A 24,915-nucleotide genomic window follows, 5' to 3' on the forward strand; every position below is an offset into this window, starting at 1 on the left:
CTCTTTCCTCATCTGTATTTTCCCCAATATCTTTGTTTTCCTTTTTCTTGCTGTTTGTTCCCATCTTCTTCTTACTCCCCTGGTCATGGGATCACTAATGTGAAAGAAAATAATTAGGTGGGTGGGTGTCTTCCTTTCTTTGTGATACCTTAATAGACATTATGAAATAGTGCAAAAGAAAGAAAAAAAAATCAGACAAATAAATTCGTCCATTACTCCCTCCTGTGCAGAGGGAAGGACACGGGGCCGCGCAGGTTCCGGGGCGGCCCAGCAGCGCGGACTCACCGGTGGCTTTAGCGGGAACGGATGGATGCTGCGGTGAGGGTGGGAATTAAAGCGGCATCACTGGGAGCACAGCCCCAAGGCAAGGCCGGAGCAGAGGAGCGGCCGGAAAGGCAGGCGCGGCTGCCACGGCCCTCGCTGCCCGCACAGGCCCAGCGCCCGCCGGCCCCGCTGCCACACGCCACGCACCGGGCCCGCCGGCCTCCGCCGCCCCCTGCCGGCCGCGGCCGCCCCGCCGTCACGCGGCCGGGCCGGTCTCCGCGGCGCGGCACGGCCCCCGGGACACGGCACGGCCCCGTCCCCGGGACACGGCACGGCCCCCGGGACACGGCACGGCCCCGTCCCCGGGACAGGGCACAGCGCCCGCAGGAGCAGCTCCAAGCGGCAGAGCAGAGCTCGGGTGCCGCGGGTTCGCACCGGCAGCTCGGCGAGCCGCCCCAGCAGCAGCGCGGTACCAAGCCACGGTACTCTGCCCCAAGAGCTCGGAGAGAAACGCAAACCACTTGCTGATGAACAGAGGAAAATCCACATAAACTGATTGAACCAAGGAGATCTATAAAGTGGCACTACCCAAGCACCATCTTTCTACACGAGAATTACGGGTCATAGGAAGTCCAGGTAAAAGTAGGATAGAGGACCAGCTTTGGCAATACAAGGAAGCCATGCAAGAGTAGGCATTCCAGTCACCCAGACCAGGTGTGTGTTGTAGAAGCAAGGAGACTGCGCCCCGGTCCTTGACAGGCTCACAGGGAGGCATTGTTTTGAGTAAGTGAACTGGATTTCTCTCAGGCCAGACTACCTTAAGAAATAGCCTCCAACCACTAACCGGGGCTCCAGTTCCCCAATTTTTACCAGTTGCAGGCTGTCGGCTGACACCAACAGCAAGAAACAGTGGACTACAGCAATAATCTTACCCTTTGCCAGCCCTAAATCAGTTTGGAAGTGCTGCTCCTCCTTTTTTGATATTGTCAGCTGAAAGCTCAGCTGCCTCTTATAAACACAGCAGTTACCAAACTTCTAATCTTTTCACTGAGACTCACTTGCTCACAGTAAAAAATACAAGGAGTTGTTTTTCCTTAGGAACACTTGCTCTATTTATGTTCTTCTCTATCATTCTAAGATTCAGGCCTGAAGCAGCTATGGGGCAAGTGTCACAGGCAAACAGAAGTTGCAGAAGCTTTGTTTAGATTTTATACAAAGGAAACATCCAATCTTGAAAGACACAGAGCTCTACAATCACCATTATTTATGTTAGAAGTCATCTTTTAAACTGTAAGATGCAAGATAACATTGCCTCTGTACGAGTGTGAAATATTTGAGAGAATGGACAAGAGCAGCTGAATATTTTTAAAGAAGCATCACTGTATCAAAAAGTGTCTCATGTAAATACAGTCATCATGAGGACTCCACCCAATGTCGCGCTTGGCTATCAGATCAAGGATGGCAGAAAATTAGAAATGACTGATTAAACCACGTTAGGTAAGGTGTTTCCCAGCAAAGTACTATGAATGAAAAATTACTGAGGACAAAGACAGTACAAGAGTGTTCTGGGCTTTGAAAAACATTCAAGAGAAGGGAAATCAGTGATTGAGAAAATGCTTCAACAAAGGCAAAACATTTTAACTGTACAAGAGAGGGCATGTGGCACTTATTTATGCAAAAGCATGAAAACAGGTATGATGCTGGCAGTACAATAGCAATAGGTAAGGTTATTCTTTGCATAGCTACAAAAGACAATTTTTAAACAAGAGAATCCTTCATTTAAGGATTATTTGAGTAAACTTAAAACCAGTCCTTGTAGGAAATTTGTGAGAATGACAACTTAGGAGAACGTAATCGTGCAATAAATGACAACAAGTGAAAAAAGGTTCTTTTATTTCTCAGTGTTTCTCCACTGTCAATACTGTCCTTTTGCTGCAACATGTTGCAAAAAAACTCTCTGCCTTTTCCATTTTAAACAGCTACAATATTTACAGGCTGTTTCCAATAACACACGCAGACACATACACACTCACAGACACGCAGGTACATATATCCCTATCCCTGGCAAGGTAACCTTTTGCTGGTAGAGGCAATATATATTTTCATTGTCCATTAAAAACCAAAGCCATCCTCTCATTTATGCTCTACTCCCCTCTCCATTTCCTAACCAGCAGCTATTGTCAGGCTTTCAAGGGCATCTGTGTAAGAAGTTACATATCCAGCTATTTGATTGCCATCTTTCAAAGTTGTGGCTTAAGTGTACTGGGCTTATCTATTCAAACTGTACATACCAGAAGTCATAAAAATTGCTCATATTCAAATGTTCATGACCAAGTGATGTAGGTATACTCCCAAATCTTTTGGGGCAGCCATCTTAATCACCTTTTTAGAAATATGCATATCATGCTGGGGTGAAACAAGTCACATGCTTTACATTCCACCAAGGTGTTATGTACCCACTTTTTTACTAAGGCACCAGGAATTACCAGTATAATTTCTGAAAGAGTCCAGCGCCACTGAATGTACTGCATTAGAATATCAAAGAGCAAGCCAGACAAGAAAAGAATAGATGCCTATATAATAGGTATAAAATTCCTTAATAAAATTAAGTACATAAAACCTATGGTGGTACAACCCCAAATCCAATATAAGTTGAATAATATTGTTAATGGTAAGAAATGCAATTTATCCAGCTCTATTTTGTGAATTGAGAGTCCTGTAATTGAGAAAAGTCTTTAAAGCAGCGTCTTTGTTATCTACACGCCTAGGTTGCATGGTGGTGTGTGCATTATCAGAGAAGGCTGAATCAACCATAAAGCATCTCTTCCCTCCCTTGCCCAAATCCAGACAAAGCTTTATAGCCTCTTGCCAAAGGCATACACTTGTGCCACGTCTTCATCTCACCAGTCATCCAAGCTTCTCAAAGGGTTCTTCAGTTCCCAAAGGCATTGCGACCATGGGATGAGGAATGACCAGTGATGACTCTCGACTGGAAAACTGACATCACTGCTCAGAAACATGTCAGATGTCCCATGCAAAGTGGCTGTTGGGCCATTCAGCCTACATGGAATTACCTCAAGAAATAATCATCACCATCATCTTCCCCAAACTCTGAAACCATTTCACACATGCTGGATCATGAGAGAGATCCCCAGAATCCAGCACTAGTATAATGCACTGCAAGTAGCACAGAAGTCTAGGTATCATCAGTGGTGCCACATACACAGTTATAGGTTTTTGGTTTTTTTAATCAGAACCTTTTAAAAGATTTCACAGAGAAGTGAAATGAGAAAAGGTTTTAAAACATCATGTAGTAGCCATTTTTACTAATGACATTATCTGCTTGATGGGGTTTTCAAGCCCTTTTCTGCAACTGAGTGTTTTAGGGAGAAGTCCTTACATATGTACACATAGATACAACCTCCAAAGAAATCTGAGAGAAAGAAAATAGATTGGGATCTACTTGGAAGCTACAACAGTAGGACTTAACAGGAATGTTCTTATGGCAAGAGAATATCACAATGCAAGCGGACAGAGTAAAAGCAAACATCTGTAAGGGTTTTCATAGAAGTCTAGAAAGATCTAAAAAATTCTGTTCTATGGTAAGGTTCAGTTTGGACTCACAGGACTAATTTGAAAATACCCATCTTTTCCATCCTTACAACAGCAGAAAAGTATTACACATCAAGACAAAGGCCAAGAAAATAAAACAAAAGATGAAATAATTTCCATCTAGAACAGAGGTTTCCACACAGGTCTATCCTGTGGGGAGGTGCACCCACATGGCCAAGAAGGCCAATGGTATCCTGGCCTGTGTGGCCAGCAGGACCAGGGTTGAGATCATCCCCCAGTACTCGGCAAAGTGAGGCCCCACCTTGAGTGCTGTGTCCTGTTCTGGGCCCCCCAATTTTGGAAGGACATTGAGATGCTCAAATGCATCCAGACAAGAGCAACAAGGCTGGTGAAGGGTCTAGAGCACAAATCCTACGAGGAAGCTGAGGGAGCTGGGGTTGTACAGCCTAGAGAAGAACAGGTTCTGGAGAAACCCTATCACTCTCCACAACTCCCTGAAAGGAGGGTGTAGCCAGGTGGGGATTGATCTCTTCTCCCAGGTAACCAGTGCCAGGACAAGAGGACCCAGTCTTAAGCTGTGCCAGGGGAAGTTTAGGCTGGACATTAGGAAGAAATTCTTCATAGAAAAGAGTGATTGGGCATTGCAATGGGCTGCCCAGGGAGATGGTTGAGTCACCATCCCTGGAGGTATTTAAGAAAAGACTGGATGTGGCACTTCGTATGCACCATGGTCTAGTAGTTGACAAGGTGGTGTTCAGTCATAGGTTGGACTCTATGATCTCAAAGCTCATTTTCAACCTAGTTAATTCTGTGTGATTCTGAGTTAGATTAAAAAACATTTTTGTCTATTGCACAGTAGAAACCAAAGACAAACTCTGTATAAACCAACATGCAATTGTATGAATCTTAATGAGTTCAGGAAAATCTTTAGTTTTCCAAAGCCTTATGGAAGAGTGAAATTTCAATTAGGTGACTTCTGTTGAGCAGATGTGGAATAGGTATGAGCACTATGTGAATGGCTTCACAAAAGACGTTAGCCGAGTACCTGAAAGGAAGTGTTAACCTGTAAGCTATGCACATGAAAATCCATCTCCTGAAGTCAACATACCAAAAGCCTTATATTTTATAAAAAATAGAAATATTAACTCTCTTTGCCCTTAAAAAAGTCTCTCTTCCCCTATCTGCTGTTTGCCAATGTAATTCCAGGCAGATACACATATGCGCTAAAATTTTCACATTAACAAGCCATTCCTATAGTATCTTTTACCAGCAATGGACATTGTCCTTACCTTGCCCCAAAGAGAGTGAGAGATTGTTCAGTCAGAGTTAACATACTGAAAGTTCTTTCAGTCAGCTTAAAAAAAACCAAACAAAATAAACCTAACCTATATATTTTGGTTTTCAGTCATTTGTTTACCTCAAGGCTTCAAGTCCAAGGGGAAAAAAACCAACCCTGTGCAACTAATGTCAAATAGGGGCTTATTTTCAAACAAACTTCTCCCTTTTAAGTGAAGCAACGTTCCTAGTGATACAGAAAACCTGTATTAATTAATTAAAGGCATCAATTAATTAAAAGTATTTACCTGAAGGGAAGGACATAGAGTAAAACCTTCACTAAAAGGTCTTCAATTCAAAACCCACACATTTTCTTCGTTCCTGATAGCAGCATTACCAGACCGCTACAGAAGTTTCATCTTCTGTACCACATTTTCATATATGCAGGAGATTAATTCAACTACTCTATAATGTGATACATATGATAAATAATTTTGCTTTTCCACATAGTTTCAAGGGTGGCAGATCTGTGCATTTATACCAAAATTAAATGGGACCATGTATGAATAAAGTGAATAGTAATATGCAACTTTAAGATGCACAGCATATAGAGGACAAGTTTGCATAGTCTATGATGCAAGCAAGGTCCCAGTCTCATTCACAGTATGATGGAACAGTAGCTGGAATTGAGTAGCTACCAGGCACACAGACTTACCCTTTCATGGCCAGATGGCATTACAGTGACTTGAGCTGGAATACCAGTGTTTCTTAGGTAGCCGTTTCTTCCTTTTTTCTTATCCATGTAATTTCACTCTTACATTAGGTGCATAATGGACAATGTTTCTCTGATGTCAGAGAATTAATTATAGTAACCTCTGTGGTATATCAGAAGTCTCTTCTAATTACAACACATATAAAGAAGTGGAGGTGACTGGGAAGAAGATGGCTGCTCCCAAAAGCTAACTGTATGCAAATTCCCCACAGAGTCCTATATAATTACAGGTCAGAAACAGGAAACAATCACAACAGGTACATTTCTTTCTTACGGATTAAGAAAAGTGAGTCATAGGAACTGCAAGTCAAGAACAAACCAGTTTCCCTCTCACACTCCCATGATAGTTCTGAGTTACTTGTTTCCCTGAATACACACTTTTAAAAAAATACAATAAAACCTAAGATATGTAACACATGAATAATTCAACTTCACAGTTATAAATACTCAAATTACACTTACATAGAATATATAATCACAGAAAATAAAATTCAAGTCATAGAAAAGAATGAAGACTAAAGGGAAAGAAAAGGCAAGGTGGTAAAAGTGATACAAGTTTAGGGCTGTGCCTTCTATAAAAGATAATTGAAAGCAGAAGTCAAGTTTTGTTGGGTTATTTTTTCATTTTGTTTGGGAAGTTGTTACTGGTTTTTCTTTTTAAATTGGATAGAATTAAAAAAACCTTCAAGCATCTGTGAAGTAATCATGGACCTGCACCTTCCACTACAAAACTAAAACCACTGTGTTTGCCAGAGAAGAGCCAGTGAAACAACACAGCCAGCTCTGGGTGTAAAGAAGCAAAGTAGCCATGGCTAGTGAAGGGAAGACAGATGGAAAGTTATATTGGGGCCCTCTGTAAAGCTAGATGTGTTGTACAGGCTTGAGGTACCACTGCCACCACAATAAAGTCTGATGTAGCACAGGGATACTCAGGTGCTTTTCTACACATTTGTTATTTTACCATTTATTGTGAAGAGGATGCAGCAAATGCACTTGTACGAAATACAGAACATAGAACCAAACCCATGGCACAGCCCTTACCATCAACATGTATATGGAGAGGGAGGGGATTAATCCCAAAGGCAATTTAAATAATGGTATTTTATATACTTATATTTATATATATAAATAAATGTTCTCAGCAATCTCAGGGTTGTTTTTAGTGCATTGCTGTAAAAAAATTAGTGCAGTTCTCATTAATGTTTAGCTCATAAGGAATAAGAATCTATACATCTGTTCAGTCTCTTCTTGCCACACCTGAAACCCTTACACTGTTTTACCAAACTGAAGGTTTGTAGTCAATTTCATTAAAATAAGGTGGATGAATTCCACGCACTCTGTGACAAGACATGGCAATTTTTGGCAAAACAATTAGAAAAATATGAGGTGCTCTGATCTTAGAACTGAAAAGTTTGTTGATTTAAAGCATTACGCAATGCATAACAAAATTTATAAACAAAAGATATGTCTCAACAAATCTATCCTTCATGCAAGTGTTTCTTCAGCAGCTAACAACTTAAAAAAATTTCTTACACTTGTTTATTTGGGGAAAGGGACTTAGACAAATCTGTGTTTCAAGTCCTTTCCTACAACCGGACCAAAGTTTTGTGTCCTGGGAGCTGCTTCTTCTGGACCCTTCTCTCTTCTGAATCATTGGAGAAGGGGAAGTTTCAGTCTCAAAGAGATTTACACTTCAGCCCCGAGTTCAAGGACTCCAGTTTCAACAACAGCAACATATTTATCTTCAATTTGAACCAGCAGGATGGTTTTATCTATATGTGACCGACTACTTGGATCTCTGCTGCAAGGCACCCAGCGGTGAATCACCTGGGGGGGAAAAAAAAACCAAAGTATAATAAACTGTAAGCTCCACAGGGAGAGCAGTCATATCGAAGTTGTGGCTTATCATAACTCAAGACCCTTACAGGGCTAAAGCAGCAAAAATACAGGTGCTATATGACTTAGCTGCACATTTTTCAATGACAGCATACCCATAGATAAGCCGCACATTGAAGTCTTGCTGAAGATCTGCTTCTTAATACCACAGTTAGATCCTTTACAACCATGAGAGCAGCCAGTCTGATTTAGCTTTGAGTAGGAACAACTTGACCCAAATCAGAACCAAACAATTCATCCAAAGTGAGTAGCAACTAAAAAAAGGGCACATATAGAGATTTGGGATATTTTGATGCTCAATTAGTAATAATCTTAAAACACCTCAGTGTTGTGCAGTGCAGAACCGCACTTCACCAGGAGTCAGGTGTAAACTACCATCCCTTGCAAGTTGAAGCTCTTGCCGTGATTTTGTTACCCATGCACTGTGAATTCAAGGCTGATCTTCTAAACCAAGTTATTCAAAGATAATTTTAAATTAAAAATATTACAAAGAAGAATGGGTTCAGAAACAGTGCTATAAATTATTGTATCATACTTCCTTGGATCTACAGAACTCCAATACTTTGATCTGCTACTTCCAAGGATCCTGCCTGATACTGACTGCCAGAAGGTCCTTTTTTCATACCTTGTATGTCTCTGTTCATCTGCCTCCTTAGAAACACACCCTTAACTTCTGGGTGCCCCAAAGGAACCATAAGGATGCTCCATTAACACAGGTAAAGTATCATCAGTTTCATAAAAATAGAATTATCTCAAATTTCCCAATTGTGGGAAAAGAACCCTTAATTCAAGGCAAAGTAAGTAAAAAAGCAAGTAAAACTAATTTTAACAAATTCCACAGCAGTAAATTTTCAAGAGTCCTAAAGATATAAAGGGAAAAAAATAACAGAAAACCACAATCTTCCAAGAGATTCACTTAATCTTCATTATACGCAGCTGGCAGTTTCTCTTAGCACTGGGTGAAGGACATTTAGCTTTGTCCATTGCATGAGATCTATGCTGCATAGATACAGGGAGAGCAGTTCAGCCAGGGAAGCACAGCATCTTTAGTTCCTCTGATGCAACAGTGTGATATTTAAGTGTCTGTTCAAATCTGACTTCAAAGTGTGTCCACATAATTTTTATCCTGCTGTATGGAATGAGAACAGGAATACCCTGTCCCCAGATACAATAACAAGTTTTCCAATGAAGTCCAAGCACTACATTCTTGTTCAATTTAACACTGGTGCCTTTGAGATTGCTACAGGCATCAATATCATGGCTCCTTAAAAACTGTGTATATGCAAAAAGTTGTACACAGATTAAAACTCATCACTGCCATACTGCCACACTCAGTTTTACTGTCTCTTCTATAATGACTAGCATTTATTTGGTACATGCAAAATGTTGTCACTAGGTAGTCAAGAGGTGGTAAGAATCTCTTGGAGGAAAAGGGGTCTTCTACACCCCAGTATCATGTAGAAAGAATGCTGGGCATACTCTCTCAAAACCAGGAAAAAATAGCTACATTGCAAAGAGGACTGCTAAATGTAATTTCTTTGAAGAAACCTTATAATGTCTTTCTGCCTTATACACACATTGCACTGTATACTTAGTGAGATAAACTAAATTAGGAAAAATGCTTTTTTCTATGTAGCAGCAAGGTTTTAAACTACCGAGTGCTGAACTTCATACTGAGAGCAGACATAAGGTGAACTGCTTAATGAGCAGCAACTCAGCAGGTAAGAATTACTCCTGCCTATTTGCAGAAAGGACCACAGCCACAGGGTCTGAAAAGGAAGACTGTCCTAAGAGCTTTACTGATACTAGTATGTTTAACCACAGGCAGCTGAAGCAGGCAGTGTCATCAAGTTAAATCCTTTCCTCCTAATCACACATAGGATAATCTGGTGCTTTCCCCCCTTTCTTGTTAGGTTAAAAGATGCTCTTCTGAAAAAAACGTGCCTATGTTCTGTACCAAAAATAGATGAGAAGCATTCAGAACAACAGCTTACTCTGACCTTTAAATCCCCTTGTTTTAATCTTTCTATAGCATCAATCACTGTACATGTACATGCAGCATGCTGCAATTCACCAAACACACTCACAAACTTCTGAAAAATATTGTCCAGTGACACCAGGCAAGAGGATATGTTTCAATATAACCCTTTACATTCACAATCTTTACCACATTTTTGATCTGCATCAGTATGTCTAAACCCAAGATAACTGAGAACATTTACAACAGCATTCTACTAACACGTGTTACCTACAATGTAACCCTACTGTCCTAAGAGTGGACTGTCAACTCTGGTAGATTGCTTCCATGAATAATTGGGCTTCCAGGGCCTTTTCTTCACGTAGATGTAACAGTCAGGTAGATGCAGTGCACACTGTGTTACTGGCATATCTCCATTTCTTACCTGAAGTTTGCACGTGTATCCACAGTGACGTGGACTTTCAAATGGCAAAATCTATCCCTAAAAGCAATTCATAAATAATGCCTCCAACTGAGGTAAGAAAAGAAATTTCTTCAAAACTGATCTATTCCAAATGAAAATACAGTTGCATTGAAGAACAACTGTAGACCACGTCAGTGACTCTTCCCTCTATCACTGAGAGAATACTGAAGCATCTTTACAGACATCAAGATCTTAAAAAAAAAAAGTACATCTCAGTAAAAATCAAAAGGTTTAAAAGACCACATGGGGTTTTTTTGCTCATAAAAGGAGCCCAAATTGGGAGATAAGTTTTCTAGCCAATGCAGTGAATTTTTGTAAACTGCAGATGTAACATCCATAGGGAAAAGAGAGACACAATTTCAAGTCATGGGCTTTCACAAGTTTTAGTTAGAACAGCTTTCCTTCTTAAAGGAAAGTAAACACCTACCATGTATCTATTATATAATAGACATATAAAAACTAACTTATTTGGCTCTATTTTGATCAGAATAATTTAAAATCAAATACTGTTACTTGTTAGTAAATTTGTTCAGGGACTGACAGTTTAAAGAAAGGAAAATGAATGTTGGATGAATGAGAGCAATGCCTGAGAGATCATGACGAGCTGAAAGAAGGCAAGGAAGGAGTGGTGGCTTACAACATCTGAGACATCATCCTGCATCTTTGCACAGAGTTGCAGAAATAGCTCTCTGCCTCAAATTAGGACTCTAGACCTACTCTTCCAGCAACAGTGACTTTGAGGACAGCTGCTGACCTAACTTATCTACTAAATCGATCTTTTCATTGACATATGGCAGACTGTCACAGAATCAAGACACTGCCTTTTTTAAGGTTAGCTTGCCAACTTCCAAGCAAAACTTACATGGCCTTCCATGCCTTCCTGAGGACTCCAGTCTTTCCAGCTGTTTCTTCCAGCTTTTAGCCGTATCACCTCATCTGGCCACTGCAGCTCTTTCCTTTTTGACACGTTGATCCCTTCCAGTACTTGACTGGGATCCATTAACTATAAGTAGGAATTGAGTTTTGACTGTTAGTTCAGCCAAAATTTAAAAGAAACAGATAAACTGTAACCTTTTGCATAATTCCAGATAATTGACTTCAACCCACTGAAACTGATTTCTGACCAATTTTAAGGTTGGAAACTTGAGCTCCAGGCTCTCCAAGCCCAAACAGCACTGAATTTGGAAATGATGCTGTGGTTTCAGACAGCAGTGAATATGAAGCAACAGCTCTGGTTCCATTCCCCACCTCTTTCAGTTACACTAGCTCATGGCAGGACTGGGGAGCTGGCACAACAAAAGTATTGGCAGCACACAATCTAGCAGCAGGGAAAAGTTAAGTGATGATGCGCTGTTACAATAGGGTCATTACTTCTTACAGAATACCTTAAGAAACTTCGGGAATACATTGTTAGGCAGAAGAACTATTTATCTACTGGCATGCTTATTTGAGACCCGGCCCCGTATTTTGAAGTAAACTGGCCTTTCCACAGGGCAAGCAGGAAAAAACTCCTGAAAAATTCTTCCTATTTAAGGACAAAGAGATCTCCAAAATGTCCACTATCCAAGGGCACATATCCACTTTATCCTCCTCACACAGAGGATTAGTAAGCAGCTTCATAAAAGGGACCTCGCCTGCAAACAAAAGGTATTAAGCACAGACCTGAAAAATTAATTTAACTTTGCCCACTATGATGCAGTTTACTAAGGATTGCTTAAACTGGGGTGGTATCAGCAATGAAATCACGTTTATTATGATCTAACCTCTTAAATAGGCTTCTTGACGTTTCCCACAAGTATAGTGCCAAAGACATGTATATGGGGCTAATAAGAGTTAAGAAAGCAAGAACACACATTCCTGGATTTTCACAAAACAAGTAAGGCTGCCATGATTAACTTAAGTCAATAGTGAATTGTTTGCTGCTCAGTAAACCCTGAAGTGGACATAATCAAAGAATAGATACATATGAAAGTGAAAGCAAGCATTTTACACTTACTTTTGCAGAAAATCTACTTGGCTTCAAAGAAAAAAGCTTTCTATCCTGCAAATGAAGCTGTTTAGCTTTACCTGCTGTAATGTATAAAAGATAAACTAAATATGAAGTGGAACTGAGTTCCACTGACATTCTCAGAGCTGCACTACAGCAAAACATAAAAATAATGCAAACAAGGAGCATACAGGAAGGCTGCTTGTCCAGAAAATCTTTTCTTTACATTGATTCTCCAAACATAACTGCACAGAAACTGTATACCAGATACTCTAGAAGGTGTATCTGTAAGTAGCGATTTCAACAACATACAAAGGAACAACTAATAAAAGCACGTAGAAACATAGGTTAACTTGTTCTTCTAGACTATTCACCTGGATTCTGTAAATAACGTCATCCTTTTTGGCTTGCATTTGGTTTGCAGGGCTTGCACTGCCACCTGACTGAGTTTCAGCTGCATTACTCCCTCCTTCTGTCCCTAGAAAGCCCACAAGGGCATGCTGTTTACAGGCTGGGATGCTTTGGCTGGAGCTGCTAGAAGATGGCAGTCCATGCTGCACGCTGACCCCAGTCTGGCCAGTAGGTTCCATTTGGTTGACCATAGATAGGCGGGACTGGATGGATGATGGGAGGTTACGAAGGGAGATCTGACTGGTGGAAGAGCGCCGGCAAGGCACAAAGCCTGTTGTGGATGTGCGAAGAGATGAATGACGGCTGCCGTAGCAGTAGGATGAATGGCTAGCTACTGAGGCACGGGCAGGGGAATGTCTGACAAGGCTGGACTGCACAGAGTGAGAGCTGTGACTGGTGCCTAGAAGTAAAAGATACACAATCAGGAAAGTTTGATAAAGCTTCCCACACACAATAGATTGCTAGCACACAAATGTTTTAGTGCACAGATACACAAAACCGATCGGTCTAACCAACATCATCTGAAACAGATGTATTGCAGAAGATCTCTGCTGCATCTCACATAGCAGAACATTTCAATACATTCCATTCATCTTATCTCAGAATTTCATATTCTGTTCAATTCACAATCCCTATCAAACAAGTACCTTGAAAAATGCTTCAGTCTTGCACTTTCCACACGAACAATTTCTTACTTAATATCAGCACTTCAGTTTACCATACTTAAGGCAATAAGAGAGGTATAGATGCCCATGTTTCAAAATAATGTGCTTGATTACATATTCAAAGTTTGGGTCAGAAAATTTGTTAGAACTATTTTAAAGCAAGTTCAAATTTAATACACTTGAAGTTAAAAACAAATTGCAGTTCATGAGCATTGGTGTAATTGCTTTTCCTATACTAAATATTTGCAGATAACTCTCCTCAGCTGATAGACCTAATTATGTTCATACAACTCCATACATCTGTATTTCCTTTGTGAGTAAAGGCAATGTTTGAAAAACTTTCTCAACTTAAGTGTTTGTCACCTCCTTAACTACAGATCACTATGGACCCTTGGACCTTGGATAGATTAAGCTAGAATACTGTGTAAATAAGAACTTGTTTCATTGTATCATTCCCAAAAAAGATGAGTTCAGCATTTGTGAAGTGAATTGCGTTCACAGAGGTGAAATATCCAGTCTGTAGAAACCTGTTTTAAAAAGTTATTTAATCTACTTATCGGCACAACTATACCCCTACTTATCAGATCTGTTTGGGAACCTTGTATTGCATAAAATAGTACTGTAGTTTGAGATGAATCCAGCAGCTCTTAACACAACATAAAATCACATCACTTTAGTTTGCTTTTTCTTTTAACTTAGGCCAAAGAGCTGAAAGGCCTGTTCTAGCTATAGGACCGAATTTGTATGAAGTTGTCTCTTTGTTTCAACTTTACCCAGAGTGGAGGGATGAGTTGGTGGATGAGCTGCGGGGAAAGTTGTAGGATGAGAAGCAACAGGAGGGTGCTGTACTGCTCCAGGTCCCTGCCCTGTATTTGCATTCCCTCCTCCTTGTGACATGCTGCTCTGTGACTCATTGATAGTTGCATTGTTACTTGTGCAAGAAGCTCCACCTCCAGCATCTGAATCTTCAATATTTCCACCACTATTGCAGCCAGCTCCACAGCCTTTCCTAAGTCTGGAAACATAATGCAAGTGACACATTAAGGCACGCCTCCCAATCATTAGTATTCTAAGAAATGCTTCATGACATGCAAAAGGATCAGCACAATCCACAGCACTTCCTAAAATCAGTTAAAACCTGACTTTATTTTCTCAGAATGTGCTTTGCAAATATAAACACTGCTAAGAGACTGCAAATTTTTTCATGACAGCTATTCAATAACAGTATTTATGACAAGTCAAGTGCTCATATAAATTAGCTTTTTAAAAATTATGCCACCTCTGAAATACAATAAAGTGATAAAATTCCAACTCAAATGCTCATTGAGCATCCTGGTTATTTTGGAATAATTTAGTAAAACTTACGCTACTTAACACACTAGTCATGTATAACTGTTACACTGCAAAATCTTTGTCTACACAGACTAGCATGGAAAATGTTTCCTGGGTTTTTAATGTATTTAGTTTCTGTTCTCTTCAGTAAAGCACTCACAATTGTTTGAAGCACATACTGAACACTCGAACAGTAGGTTAGCCACCATTTCCCAGCATACATAACCACAGTTTTTTCATCACATTGTTTACGGTAATAAGCTTCAAATGGATACACCAGAGCACATTTCTTCCTCCCTTCAATTCCTACTTTCATTTTTCTTTTCTGTCACACTCAAGTACACTGAGCACTCCTTTGACATTTTTTTGTCCCAGAACACAGAATCCTGAAGCGTAAACCTTAGATTCAAATAGTGATGTGTCATGTTTTCACCTGTTATTCTATCAAGTCGGACAAGCTGATGGCAATAGGAAACAAACACCACAGACTGCAGTAAATGTGGCATTTTTGGCACTCTAGGTGAAGCAGCATGTTCTGTTCTGATATGCTGTAGATGTCTAAGATAAATACAACCATCAGAACAGCTACAGGACTGTTCATACCACAGCACAAGCTACTGGAACTATTAAGAACTGCGATGCACATTTTTGAATGGCACACAGCTGCCACTGTTGCTTTTGGAGCCACAGTCATAGAGGGCCAGAAGTGCAATAAAAGTTCTCACAACCTATAAAACACAGAACAGCAAGAGTTTGTACAGGATTACCCAGGGGTCACGTGGGGAAACAATTATATCATTCCAGTTACTTCTTCTGGCACTAACATACAGCTTTATATAACATATAAGCACTTGTGAGATTTTGAACAACAGCTAAAGCTTGCATAACTATGGATGAGCATGCTCTAAAACATTAATGTAGGCACTCTCATGCTAAATATCTGCCAGACAGGAACCCTACCAAACAGTCCTGATTCTGTAAAAATGGTATTAGAGACTGCAAAAGCCATCATACTGAAAAAACATAGTACAGAAGTTGCATTGTCTCTCATTATCAGACCTAACATTAGATCTGAAGTTGCAGTTCCTGCATCTAGACTTTGTTTTCTTTCCTCTGAGCTCTCATTTACATAGTTTGTGGTATATTACTCAGCCTTGGAGATTAATGCTCTACCAAAGCAGTTGCCATATGTTACTGATGTGCCTAAAATAGAAGTCAAGGTTTATTTATTTTAATGTGACTGAATATTATAAATTATGCTGCGTTGGGCCTGTGCAAGACTAGGTAATAGAATATGAGAGCATGAACACACACTAATGAGAACCCCTTTCCTCAGCTCACCTGTGCCATGTAGACACTATGAAGTTTCTGATGTTTCCTAAGCTGATGGCTCCCCCGAGAATGTCCTTTAGCTGTTCATGACTATCTGAATAGGAAGTAGTCAAAGGTGAGACATAGATTGGGTATCCAATTGGCTGGTCACAGGAGGAGTTGATCATGTTCCTCAGAGCTTGTTTAGCATTTTGGATACTTCCTCTTTCTGGATTACGATTACGCAGGAAGACAAGCTCCTGCTGTTGTCCTGCCCACAGGCCACGTACACACTCCTTATTGACCTGAAAAAGCCAAGAAGAGAGCCTGTGTCAGAAGGTGAAGCAATGAGAGCATGTGGTGACTGCTGTGTTACGCCAAAGACTTCGTGAGCACATGCAGTATTGCACTGCAGAACTGCCAGCATTCACACGCAGTTCTTTTACAGGCTGAACTTAGGGACACAGGCTGCAACAGTGAGGATAAACAAATTTAAGAATGGGATGAGAAATAAGTGAGAAGGAACTGATTTTCTGATACAATACTTGCACTGTATGAGAAGAACCAGCCCTATTAATAACAAAACAGTAAAGGTTTCAGTTGAGGTAGCGGTTTGGTATAGTTATTAAAATACACCCCAACTTGCTGTGACATTATGAAATGTACACAAAGCTTACCTTAATGACCCTGAAACTGAGATAGCGTTTATTGAGCATAATGATTTTATATTCATTGGTGCCATCGTCCATCACGTGGCGCAGAGCAAGAAGGGACGGAGAATTGGAAAGAACTGCACTTCGCCAAGCAGGGTCCCCTTCATGTGCTATAACTAGATTTTCTTCATGAGTTGTTATAGCTTCATAAAGGACAGATGGATCATCATATTCGTCTGGAGAAGTGAAGTGATCCTGTTTCCAAAAATACATGTTATTAAGGTATGATTAAAATTTCAGATGTAACTGCACATAAAAATAGAACATTTCACACCTCAAACTTTTTAAATTATCAGTGCATTACACAAAGCTAGCCATCAAAAGTATCAAATATCTACTTCAGAACACTGTTAAAGATGACTTCTTTTAAGACAACAGATTGGTTCTGTTTGCTTGTATTTACTTCTTTTTCAACTTAAAACCAAAATGATTGGAAGGACCTGCCTATCACCAATTCAAGTAAATTTTGAGATGAATTTTACACTAGATTGATATCTATGTGTGCTGTTGGCAAAAGCTTTTTAGTTTTAGCTTCTCTTCTTATTCATAAGCCTCCAACTGTAAAACACTCTTAAGTAAAGCACCGATTATTCACTGAGACTGTACTATATGAAAATAGCAATAAGAAATACAGTATTTACTATTAAAAAGTTCACATTAATACTTGATGACAAACTTCTTCAGCATCAAGACAGCTTCCATTACTATCAAGACAACTTACATTACTGCTAGTCAAATAAAAACCGCAAAACACAACACAAACAAAACACAAAACCTGCAAGTTCAATTCAGTATTGAGTAACATTACTTTCTGGGTAAAAAAGGATTGTGGTTAATAGCTGAATTTCCACACTGACTGAAGCCTGGGTGTGTTGATGCACTGCAAGTGAATTAAATCATCTTTCAAAGATTAACAGAATAATGTTCAGAACTTTTTTTCCCCCACTGTTAGTGTGATCTGGTTTTTTCCTCACTTTTCATTCTTTGACTTCAATCAAACCCATTTTGCACAGCAACCCTCTGAGAACACTGAGAGAGTGGCTGAAGTGGTACTTCTGCTGGTTTCAACAATGGTTTGGTAATTATTCTACTTGTCTGTATGTACTCCTATCACACACATTTTCCTAGATTCAGAGAGTTTATGTTACATGAATAAGTTAATTCAATCACTGCTAGTTTTGGGAGACTCCAGATTGCAATGAGGACAAAAAAAGAAACCTTTATTATTAGTTTTTAAACTGCAACTAAGATTTATTTATTTATTATGATTTTCATGCACTCTATTCTTCCTGAGTACCATCACTTCTTCCGCCTTACAGAGTGCTTAACACTAAGTACATGTTTTCTTATACTTGCTGAATTAATACATGCACTGGACACAATTTGAGATCATTCCTCTTCACCCACACTTTACTACAAAGACAAACTCTAATTTCAACTTATGGAAAAGCAACCTTCTCATTCTCACCTGAAACCTGTGATTACAACACTTCAAAGTAAAAAGAACAAGAAAAACAACTCCCACTGGAGGAGAGGACTATGCAGCTTTGAACGCATAACCTTTCAAACCAATTACATATGTGTAGGGAGGGAAGAAGGAAAATATCAGAGAAGCTGCTCATAAGGGAAATCTCTAGACAAGTATGAAACAGGGCTTGACATGTTCTCTGATCTACAGTTAATGTAATTTTCAAGCTCTGAGCATAAACAGCATTCCCTTTTCCTCTGTATCACCTTCCATAAAAGCTGTAATAAATCAAAGGACAAGACACAGTAGTCCCTCGTTTTCAGTAGTCAATTTCTATCACAGTCCTTTTATTCCCATCCTCTTTTTTCTCCCAGCCACTAATTTTTAAAAGAAAAAAATCACAAAACTAAAAAACTGGACACATCTTTCTGTGTAATCTCTCACTTGATGTAGCTTCAGTGACATCCGTATTCCAGGGACCACTACTTTCCTCAGTAATTCCATGTCAGCAAAGATCCATTCATCTCTAATTGAAGATATACGGAAGTCACCCTTAAATAGGGCATGCAGGCCATACAAGAAGGATTCCAGGTTACTGTTGAAGGGAGAAAAAATGAAAACAACCCAAATATTAACAGAAGTACATATCCACAGTTATCATCACTGAAAAGAAACTACTGAGCTGCACAGAAAGGTACACAATTCTTCTCTACCAAGGTAAGCTACAGGATAAGATAGAGAAAAGATGTGCGTGTAAAAAAAATTTGGTACATCGGATGTCTACCTGCACTGAACAGGTAATGAACAAACTACACATGCAACAGACTATTTACATGGACTAAAGCAAACAAATATCATGAGGAGTGCCTAATTTCATTCTGAAGATTTTTAAAGGCAAAAATTTCCAGGGTATATAACACAACAGACCAATTAAAGAGGGTATCCAACTTCAATTGCCCATGCTTTATTACAAAAGAAAAATGTTGTTAACTTTTCATGCTTAAAAGGCACTGTTTTCAATTACTAAGCTAACTTAAGAGTGAAGAATCAGATATGCTCTGATGGATCTTGCAAGTCCATGTATACACAACCTTCAAGAGGCAATTGGCTGGTACTTAGAGGAATTAATCAACAGTTGCCCTGAAACTGAAGTAGAACAGGTTTTATAGTCAGCATCCAGCTGACCAATAGCTTCCACATCCAATTATGCTTCTTTTCAAGCCATCACCTTGTGATTTCCTGAACCTTATAGCTGTATTTTACATTTGCTTTCTAAAATTGAGGCTGTCAGTCTGCAAGAAAGTTGCCATATGACAACAGATTTGAGCTGAAGATTTGTACAAAACACAACTGCTTGCCATAGAGCGACCTGAACTGTGATATTTACCACAATGGCCTCATCTGACATCCACCAAGACGCAGCAGTTTTTCATTTTAGGAAACTTTCCTCTTTTTCCCCTAACTTACATATAGGACATCTACTTGGTGCAGGAAATGGAGCTTACTTTTAGAACTCAGTTCTAAACTGGTTATAACCAGTCCTTACCCATACCAGGACTGCCATCTTGAATTATTTCAATAAAACAATATACTTAGCTGCAAGTTCTCTCTCATTTGCTCTTCTTTAGTTACATTTCACTGGCTGTTGTAATGAAGTTACATAGCACATTTGCCCAGTTTATGGCAATATGGCATTAAGTATGAAAAGATACTCATCTAAAACCTAATCTAAGAACTCAGAGGGATTTTGAGGACAGGAAAGTTACAGCAACAACATTTTATTACCTAGACATATGATGTGAAGCTGTTCCCAATGCTCTCCTCCCCAGAACACACAGTCCATAACACAGTGTCACTAGGGGTGAGTCTTTACTTGAATCCAGTGGCTTGTAATAACAAAAGAAAAAATAAGTTAGGTGAATGGAAATAAGAAATGGCCACTGAAAAGGAAGATTCTGCCAGAAGGAGTAAAAAGACCCAAACACAGCAGTTCACAAGTGTGTGTATGTACCTACCACAGCAGTCACCCTTAAAAAAACAATTCTGATTTAAAGTCTGAGCAAGAGTTTTATAAGTATTTAAGAATACTTGTAAAGGTGAACACACATATATGATTATTTGAAATAAGAAACTGTAAGCTAAACAGATGCATGCTACATTCCTCATGGTGTGTATCTTGCAGGCAAACTGCTGATTAGCTAAATTATAGGGTTTAGGCAAAAATATTTTCTGTGAATACCGTAGATTATCACTGATTATGAGTATCTAAGCCTGATTTACCTGACAACTTCCCTGGACTACAGTTTTAGTCAAGGGGTTAGTTAGGGGAGACTTGCCCTCAGTTTATGGCCAGTTGTCTAGCCAGGGTATATAATGCCCTAGCAAATGGCATCATTGAATTAAGTGATTAGATCCGATTTTCAACACATATACAAAATATTTAATGTTCATTTCTTGGAGGGAAATAATTGTCTTTGGCTGTTGTTTGTTCTTTGACCACAGGACACTAAGTTTTACCCCTGTTAAAAACGGGCTTTAACTGATCTTTTACCTCCAAAGCAAAACTGAACCTATAAGTCTTGGGTCCCTCACTAAACACGTAAATTCCAATTATATTCCTGTCCCTTTAATCTCAATTTCTGCTTATTGCCAAAGGCAAAGCTAATTTGACACAGTTATTTTGTAAACAGTAAAAAGTCAAGGCATTCCTCTACAAAAATACTAACACTCCTATTTAAAAGGTGGAAGGACTGTGGAAAGAAGAAGAGGTTCAATGTAGGATGACTGTTCTCACAAGCCAGCAATTCCAGTGGTCCAAAGAAATGGTATAACGTGATCACTCAGAAAGAAGGAGTGAGTCTAAGCTGGAAACAGGTATCTTGGGTTTAGGGATTTTTGTTTTGGAGTTTTTTTGTTTGTATTAGGGTTGATTTGTGAACACTGATATCTAAGTACAAAACATCAATTCTGCAGATGTAGATAAATGTCTAAGATTCAACTGTTTGATTGAGCTGGCAAATAGAATTCATTAATGAACTGGTTAAACCATACACTACTTACAGAACCTATTAAATTCACATCTCAGAACTGGAAGATGAAAACAATTTTGATCAAAATACTTCAATTATACACATTTTAAAAATCAGCATTAAACCCATCTTTAAGTCAAACCAACAGGAAAAAAGTGACACCATCCTTACCTTTTCTCTTCGAGAGCAGCAATATTCTATCCAGTTCAAATATATCATACAGAAGCTCTCTCGTGAGATCCCTGCCAGACGGTGGTCATAATCCTCATCAATATTGGGGTTAAACGTTGGGTCTACATCCACATAATTGCGGTCTGTGCACAGCCGCAGCCCCTCCTGCATTGTCTCGTTAGCTAACCATTCCTCTAGCTTGGGGGAGGTTGTGACATAATAGATGATTCCCTGAAACAGTAGCAGTTAAAAATATGAGTCAACACTGCAATTTTAAAAAACCCAATCAATCTCAATGTTTCAACTTATTTGATGCTTTTTTGTGAAAATGAACAGAACTGATACACAGTAGCATTTACATTGCTCACAGGTACAACAGATTTGCATAGAAAACACAATACAGGTGGTGTGTAGGAATATTTTCATAGACTGTCAGGATTTCTGAAGCCTACACTGAAGGAATAAGGAAAGGAAAAAAAGGATGGGATAGGATCTTTGCAGTAATTTTTGCAGAAAACAAATACATAGAAATTTTTATTTAGTTAACACGGAGGCTTAGATACAGAATTTCTAAAGAAATCTAGATTTTAAAAAAAGCTAAAACACAAAACTCTTTAAGATCCCTGTGCTAGGGAACACAACTTGTGTGCATATGTAAGTATCTTGAAAATATATTAACCTGACAATTTTCAGCTCTCAGAAATTCTGAGTAGCTTATGAAAAATCTCAATTAGTGTACTGATTACCTGAAAGGATCAGAGGCTAGTGTCTTCTTAAAAATGGAAGAGGGCTTGTTTCTTTTTTAAGACTGAAGATGAGTTTGGACAGCTAATGAAGACCAAAGCAGCTTGGTTTTCTCTAAAGAAACAAACTAACCAACTTTTCTTTTACAACAGAGCTATTGTATTTGGGCAACAGTTTTAAAGTTCCAATTCCAGCTTCAGCTAGGAGGTGTCCTCTCTGATCTGGAGTACGGGGTCATTGTCCTGCTCATGCGCTGGATGACTGAGTCACCACCAGCACAACAAACTGTCTTCCTTTACAGGAGGTGTTCATACATCTGTAATTACCACCTCACCCTACAATCCTCACGTGACACACGTTATGGGTTCAAGACACTGAGCAGTTCCCAGGCGTAGCCCAGCCAGCCTCCCCCCACGGGCTGCACTGAGCCGAACCGCACCTTCACATAGTAAGTGGTGAGAATTTTCCGGAGATCAAAGACTTGGAGCATGGAAGCTGCGCTGTTGTCAGTGATGCTGTAACCCTCCAGAACATACTTTGTTACAAGCACTTCCCAAGCCAGCCAACGCTGCCCAAAGGCTGCATTAAAGGAAAGCATGTGAGGAAGGTGTCCTGGTTCACAGCAACAAAAACCCTCATCTTCCTCTACACCTTCAGTGATGGCCTCTACTTCTCGTTGCTGACAGTAAGTTCCTTAGGAGAAAACAGAGGAAAGAAGAAAGAGTTGAATGCTTTCTATGATTGCTTTAATGTGAACTTCTGTTCAGAAGACTGGAAAATTCAACCTATTTCCAATTAAATTCTTTTAACGCTAAGTGAACTATCCACCAACAAACACAAAATATTTAGATACCTTAATTTATCACTCTAGGATCCCATTTTAGTTAGGTTTCACTAACAAGTAGCCATGTTGCACTCAAATGGAAAGAGGGACTTAGCATCAAGTGACAGGAGGATCAAGAGGCCCTGCAGCCCATTTTCAAAGCAATTTATTAACAGGATAGAACTGAAAATAACTTCAGTTTCTAAAGCAGAAGCCTACTTTTTAGCGCAGACAGCTAAGGACATCTAAGACACTCACCTCTGAATTCAAGCCCCCTCAGCTGGAAGGTGACCAAGCCGTTTCCTATCTCTATAAGGTGTACTAGTGCATTGAGGTAGTCAGAGGCTAGGATGAAGCAGTCCCCAGTACTGTAGTTTCCCCAGCGACCCAACAACAAGTCTCCACATAAGCTGTGCTGAAGGGAACGGGTTAAATGCTCATAGAAGATAGAATTCAGGTTGTTATCATCTGAACCTGCAGGAAGATTGGATTTAGGTTATCTGAAACTGCAGAAGAACATCAAGCTTGAATGTAAATTATTACTTCACATTGAATCTTATCTTTTTCTTAACCACAATGCTGTTTTCAAGGTCATACTCTACCCCCCACTTCCCCGTTTTTATGGGAGAACTACTCCAAATGAATGCCAAGTGACATTTGTATTTTGAACCAAATTTTTTCTTAGGCGCTCTTCCATTTTCCTTCAGTTCCATTCATGCACCTCCCATCAACCTATTCAAGATAATAAAGTGCAAAAGCAAATGGAGCACAGACATATCTTAGCGATGTCTGTTGTACTCATTACCATGACACTGAGACACCCTCAAACAATACTTGGTACTTTTTAAATTACTGAAGAATAAAAAACAAAACAGTTTAATGCCTGCTACAATTATAAATAAAAAGGTAAAGCAGGAACAGAAACCTCAGAGTGAAATTAAAAAACTTATGGGAGAGCCTAAAGAATAAAGCAAGAGAGATGACAAAAGAAAAACTAACAGTAGACAGAGTGACAGCTGTTGGGCATGGTTGGACAAGATCAGAGAGCAAAGTGATCATGAATCCTATAAAAATCCAATAGAAAGCCATTTACTTTTGAAAAAAAAAAAAGGCACTATAAGAAAACTCAACCCTAAAAAAAAAAAAAAAATAAACCCACCAACCCACTTCCCAAATGGCCCCCACAAAAAACCAATAACCCCCCAAAAACTCCAAACCAGCTATCAAAATCCAGCTGGGAGAGCTACCTGGATTCCGATCCAGCTGCGAAGCCAGTCTAGTATTAGAATGATCCACACGTTTTGTGCTGAAAAGAATAAAATAAAACATAGTCAATACAAAATATATTACTGCAATAATGTCTAAGAAACGAAACTACTAATACAGTGTTCAATATCCCCAGTGAAATAGCTTCAAAAAGTTATTTAGAAATAATTTTAGATGCATACTTTCTGCTCTTCTCATACACAAAAGTATTTTTTGTGTATGATAGCATTATAGCGCCTAATAAAGTTTGTCCACAGTAAATAGCCACAGAAAAATCTTGCACTTTAGATGAAAGTGCATACATTTTCTTAGGTATCAAAGTTTTAGATGTGAGAATAAATTAAGACCAATTAAATCAGCCCAGCTAACAATTCAGTAGACTTTAGTGAAAGATTAATTTTTAGGCAGTTCTTTCATTATCTGAAATTACAACTATAATGCTTTAATCTAAGATTAGAACAGTTTAAATGTAATGTTCCCAATGTTAGAAGGGAAATAAGAAATACCAGAAATATCTGTTCAGCTTGCCCTACGCTGTTTATATAATATTTTACTGGTCTGATACACTAACAGCAATAGGGAGCTTAAGAGAAATAAAACAAACATTCTGATCTGAAGATTCTTTTACTACTGATCCCACCTTGAACAAAAAACCACTTAATTTGAAATATTTTTGTATTAAGTCAGCCAGTTTTGCTGTGAGCAGAACAGTAACGAACACAGGTAAAATACACCTATGAACTGCTCCCCAAAACCTTTTTGTATATACAAACT

At 39.2% G+C, this 24,915-nt stretch overlaps 1 protein-coding gene across 8 annotated transcripts in view; it reads right to left on the reverse strand.

Annotated features, from left to right (window-relative positions):
* Nucleotides 1–2,140: 2,140 nt before the first annotated feature.
* The window catches only part of PCNX1 (pecanex 1), an 89,336-nt gene continuing 66,561 nt past the window's right edge, over nucleotides 2,141–24,915 (reverse strand). For all 8 annotated transcript variants that reach the window (XM_038139932.1, XM_038139931.1, XM_038139927.1 and 5 more), the window contains 12 exons: nucleotides 24,123–24,181; nucleotides 23,134–23,349; nucleotides 22,492–22,745; nucleotides 21,309–21,539; nucleotides 19,894–19,994; nucleotides 18,553–18,703; nucleotides 16,605–16,835; nucleotides 15,958–16,232; nucleotides 14,058–14,299; nucleotides 12,583–13,019; nucleotides 11,084–11,224; nucleotides 2,141–7,711 (listed from right to left, as the gene is read on the reverse strand). In XM_038139932.1, coding sequence (XP_037995860.1) covers nucleotides 7,571–7,711; nucleotides 11,084–11,224; nucleotides 12,583–13,019; nucleotides 14,058–14,299; nucleotides 15,958–16,232; nucleotides 16,605–16,835; nucleotides 18,553–18,703; nucleotides 19,894–19,994; nucleotides 21,309–21,539; nucleotides 22,492–22,745; nucleotides 23,134–23,349; nucleotides 24,123–24,181 — 2,479 coding nt within the window. In that variant the 3' untranslated portion in view covers nucleotides 2,141–7,570. The remainder of the gene's footprint in view (nucleotides 7,712–11,083; nucleotides 11,225–12,582; nucleotides 13,020–14,057; nucleotides 14,300–15,957; nucleotides 16,233–16,604; nucleotides 16,836–18,552; nucleotides 18,704–19,893; nucleotides 19,995–21,308; nucleotides 21,540–22,491; nucleotides 22,746–23,133; nucleotides 23,350–24,122; nucleotides 24,182–24,915) is intronic.

Source organism: Motacilla alba, chromosome 5 (assembly GCF_015832195.1).
Source record: "Motacilla alba alba isolate MOTALB_02 chromosome 5, Motacilla_alba_V1.0_pri, whole genome shotgun sequence".
NCBI classification, from domain to species: domain Eukaryota; kingdom Metazoa; phylum Chordata; class Aves; order Passeriformes; family Motacillidae; genus Motacilla; species Motacilla alba.